The sequence below is a fragment of the Fulmarus glacialis genome, unplaced genomic scaffold, assembly GCF_000690835.1.
Source record: "Fulmarus glacialis isolate BGI_N327 unplaced genomic scaffold, ASM69083v1 scaffold19901, whole genome shotgun sequence".
Lineage (NCBI taxonomy): Eukaryota > Metazoa > Chordata > Aves > Procellariiformes > Procellariidae > Fulmarus > Fulmarus glacialis.
The window spans coordinates 1,369-5,238 of NW_009191110.1; the positions used below are offsets into that span (position 1 = coordinate 1,369).

Below are 3,870 nucleotides of genomic sequence, written 5' to 3' on the forward strand. Positions count from 1 at the left end.
TGAAGGCCCCAAGGCCACCCTGTCCCCAGCCAGGACCCTGGGCTCTGCCCACCCACATGCTCTCCCCGCGGGCGAGGGCTCCCAGCAGCTCCTGAGAACGGCTGTGCCCTGCTCACCTTGGGGTGCTGCTCCGGAATGTGCTGCTTGGCGTACTTGGCCAGCTCCAGCATCTGGGGGTCCGGCTCCTCGTGGTCATAGCTGTTGGTGCAGTTCACTAGTGTGGAGGCGACAGCGTAGAGCACACTCCTGTCCTCCGACTGCAGCAATAATGGGACATCCATCACACCCATGACGGAGAGGACAGGCCAGGGCTCGAGCCCACCCAGCCCCACTGAGCCCCTGCACACACCCCAGCCCCGTAGCATGAGCCCCACAACCCCCTCCAGCGTGTTTCCCCAGTACCAGGGTACCCACCACCCAGGGCCCCCGCCACAGCGCTCAGCACGCACCTTGGCTAAGTGGAACATGGCCTGCATCGCTGCCTTGTCCTCCACAAACTCCTCCTTGACATCCGCATCGAAGGTGAGGTAGGCCAGGCCCTCCACCGCCCAGCGCCGCGTGCCCGCATCGATTGTCTCATTGCAGAGCCACCTGGGAGACGGGCGCCGTGAGCCCAGGCTGCAGGGCACCCTGCCCGGCTCCCCGCCGCCCCACACCCGGCAGCACTCACTTGCGGCACTGCTTGGCCAATTTCATCGTGGAGCCCTCAGCAAACTGCTTCATGCTGAAGTCGGTGCCTCCGGCGGATCCCAGCTTGCAGAGCCCCTGCAGCCAGGAGCAGAGCATCAGGGCAGGAATGGCCACGGTCACCCCGAGGTGCCTGTGAGAGCCCCCCAGCAGGGAGGGGACAGCGCTGCAGACCCACGGGCCCTGCAGCCACAGCCTGCCCAGGACCACCCAAGGGCTTGGCACAGCCGCTCCTCCTTCGCCCTGCCCCACGCCCGACACACTCGCCACCAGCGCCCGGATGCGGATGCTGTCCCTCTCGCTGTGCTTGTAGATCTCCTTGAGCAGGCTGACACCGTTGGCTGTGATGAAGGAGGCGCGCTTGGCCTTGTCAGCAGCGTGGATCAGTGCCTCCACCGCTACCAGCTGGTGCGCCTCACAGACGGAGGCGCAGAGGGACAGCACGCTGTCCATGATCCCCTCCAGCTCCAGCACCCTGTTCCCAGCATCCGAGGGGCCCTGCAGCAGGCACGACACCGTCTGGATGGCCCGCAGCTTCCCAGCCAGCTCGTGCCCCTCGAACCAGCTCCTGCAGGGGAAGACCACCAGGAAGGGTAAGGCTGATCCCACCCACTGCCTTCAGCCACACGCAGCCCCCCCTGCTGACCCCCAACACAGCAGGTCTCTGGTGGGTCTGCAATCTGCTTTTATCACTAAGAGCAAAAAGGTCTGGGGATAGTGGTGCTGCTACTTCCCCAGAAGGCTGCTGGCTGTATGAGACTGAACCTCCCCCTGGCCCCCAGGGATGCCTGGGCTCACCTCACGTAGTCCTCGCACAAGTGGTGGAAGTTTTCCCTCTCAGCATCACATTTCAGGTCATCATAAAGTTTGCTCAGCAGAACTGAGGCGCTCATCCGGCTGTTCTCCGTCACGGGCAGGCTGCCCGGGGCACCGCACACTGTGCTTCCCACCTCCAGGATCTTCTTCAGGCCTAGGAGAATGCGAGGTCAGACACCCCAGTGAGGAGCAAAATGGGGTGTGCAGGCAGAGCCGAGGCACGTGGCACCCCAAGGCAGAGGGGCACGATGCCTCAGCGGGATGTTGCAGGCTGTTCTGCTCACCCTGGTCGATCACCCAGAGGCTCATGCTGTTATTGGTCTCCTTCGGTGACTTCCTGGGCACCACTTTGATGAGCAGGTTGAGGGCGTTGTCACGGCCATGCGCAGAGGCCCCTTCCAGCGCTAGCAGCTCCAGGAGGTGCTTGATCAGCAGTTTCAGGTCCTTGGAGGAATCTTGCAGAAGAGACGGTGCCCAGCAGTCAGCGCCTTGGGCGCAGGCCGTGGAAAGGCTGGCAGGAGATGCTGCCATGACCAAGGGCCCCTGCCTCCCAGCTCAACCTCGTATTAACCCTGGACCGGAGCCCCGGCTCTGCGGCAGGGAGCGGTGACAAGGCGGGCAGCAGGAGAAGAACCTCCCCAGGGTGCTCTCCCCACCCCACGCCAGCCAGCTGGGGCAGCAGGCACTCACCCAGCACCACCGCATCCTCCTTGCCACGGAAGTCCTTCTGCAGCCCCTCCTTCAGGGAATCGAACATCACGTGCAGAAGGTTGCAAGCAGCCAGGGAAACCTGCTCGTGCTCCACACCCAGCACCGCTGAGAGACGAGGGGCCCCCAGCTCCGCTAGGATGGCCATGGTCTGCAGGCAGAAGCACAACCGTCTGCTGGAGGCTTCAGTGAAGCCTTAGCGCTTCCCAGCACCTTATCAGGACGGTTCCCTGTCACAAGGCTCTCACAAACTCAGGCCTGGCAGGTGACAGCTCAGAGCTCCTCTGCTCAGCAGGGCTGCAGCCAGCCGCAGGCAGAGTCCAGTGACGCTCCCCTGTCCGACATGCTTCACAGCCTCCCTGACACCGACTCCCTGGGCCAGGCCCTGTCACGCAGGAGAGCTGGGCTACGGTGGGACCTACCCGGGAGCGGTGCCCGGAGCACAGCCCCACGAGGGTGCGCAGGGCCGCCAGCATCAGGTCAGCCTTGGCCGTGTCGAGCAGCTGCGTCAGCAGCCGCACACCATCGCTTTGGAAGATCTTCTCTGCTCCGGCCTCCTCTCGCGCCAGCACTATCAGGTTCTGTGCAGCCTGGGAAAGGAGAGTCACGCCTGGGTCACCTGCACACCAGAATGCAGCCCACTGTGTGCAGGGAACTTCCCCAGCGGGAGCCAGCTGGGCAGCCAGCGCAGCCGCAGGCACCTGCCTTCTGCCCCCAATCTCTGGGGAGCACGTTCTGCTGGCGGGAAGCCAGGCCTCACCCGGGCAGCACCGTTCGGCCAGCAGCACTGACCTGGGAATACCGTTCTTCCCCTCCCTGCCTTCCAGCCAAGCCGCGTTGCCCTCCGTTCCCCAGAGCTCAGACCTTTTGCTTCTTGTCCGCATCCTTTTCTTCAGGATCCAGCAAGATCTGGAACATCTGCTCTACCTTCGAGTCCGTGCAGGACATGGTCTTCATCTGAGACAGAGCAGAAAGAGCAGTTCAGCCCTCACCGCTTCCCTGAACCCACCACACCCACGGGAGGGCCACAGCAGCGTCCACCCCCCACGCTGCCTCCCCCCTCACCTTCTCGTGCATGCTGCTCCCCAGGGAGCGTAGGGCCTCCTGGAAGGCCTTGTTCTTGGGCTCCAGGCTCACGCACCGCTGCAGGTCACTGACAGCCTGGTCCAGGCGGCCCAGCTTCTGCAGCGCCTGGCTCCGGCGGAACAGTGCCTTCATGTCCCGGCCATCGGCTTCAATGGCTGTGGATGAGCGGGGGATCTATCGCAAAGCCCCTGGACTGCTCCGGTCTGCCCGGACAGACAGCGCACAGAGGCCAGTCCCCTGCCAGCCACTGACCTTTAGATGCATCAGCCTCTGCCTTGGCATAGTCCTCCTGCAGAGAGAGAGTGGGCAAGAGGGAAACACCTGACGTGTTGCCTGTGCAGGCCTCGCTCAGCCCAGCCTGCTGCAGGCAGAGGCAGCACCCTTTTCTTTAGGGAAAAGACTGTGGGGTTTGAGGAAAGAAACAGCGTCACTGAGGACAGCGAGCCAGCCCAGTAGGACATCGTGTCCTTCCGACAGCACAACGCTCGTGGGGTCCCTGAGGAGCCCCAGGGCCACCTGATGCTTTTCAAGTGCTCCCAGTCTACCTGAGCCCCTCAGGTTCCTTGTGTTCCC

The 3,870-nt window shown here is 63.6% G+C and overlaps 1 protein-coding gene across 1 annotated transcript in view; it reads right to left on the reverse strand.

Moving 5' to 3' along the window:
- Positions 1 to 3,586, reverse strand: part of UNC45A (unc-45 homolog A (C. elegans)) — a gene marked incomplete at both ends in the record, with an annotated part of 4,784 nt that extends 1,198 nt beyond the window's left edge. Inside the window, 11 exons of the mRNA XM_009586575.1 lie at positions 117 to 257; positions 450 to 591; positions 671 to 765; positions 955 to 1,255; positions 1,486 to 1,657; positions 1,788 to 1,958; positions 2,194 to 2,362; positions 2,634 to 2,801; positions 3,076 to 3,168; positions 3,277 to 3,452; positions 3,550 to 3,586. Coding sequence (XP_009584870.1) covers positions 117 to 257; positions 450 to 591; positions 671 to 765; positions 955 to 1,255; positions 1,486 to 1,657; positions 1,788 to 1,958; positions 2,194 to 2,362; positions 2,634 to 2,801; positions 3,076 to 3,168; positions 3,277 to 3,452; positions 3,550 to 3,586 — 1,665 coding nt within the window. The remainder of the gene's footprint in view (positions 1 to 116; positions 258 to 449; positions 592 to 670; positions 766 to 954; positions 1,256 to 1,485; positions 1,658 to 1,787; positions 1,959 to 2,193; positions 2,363 to 2,633; positions 2,802 to 3,075; positions 3,169 to 3,276; positions 3,453 to 3,549) is intronic.
- Between the last annotated feature and the right edge of the window lie 284 nt (positions 3,587 to 3,870).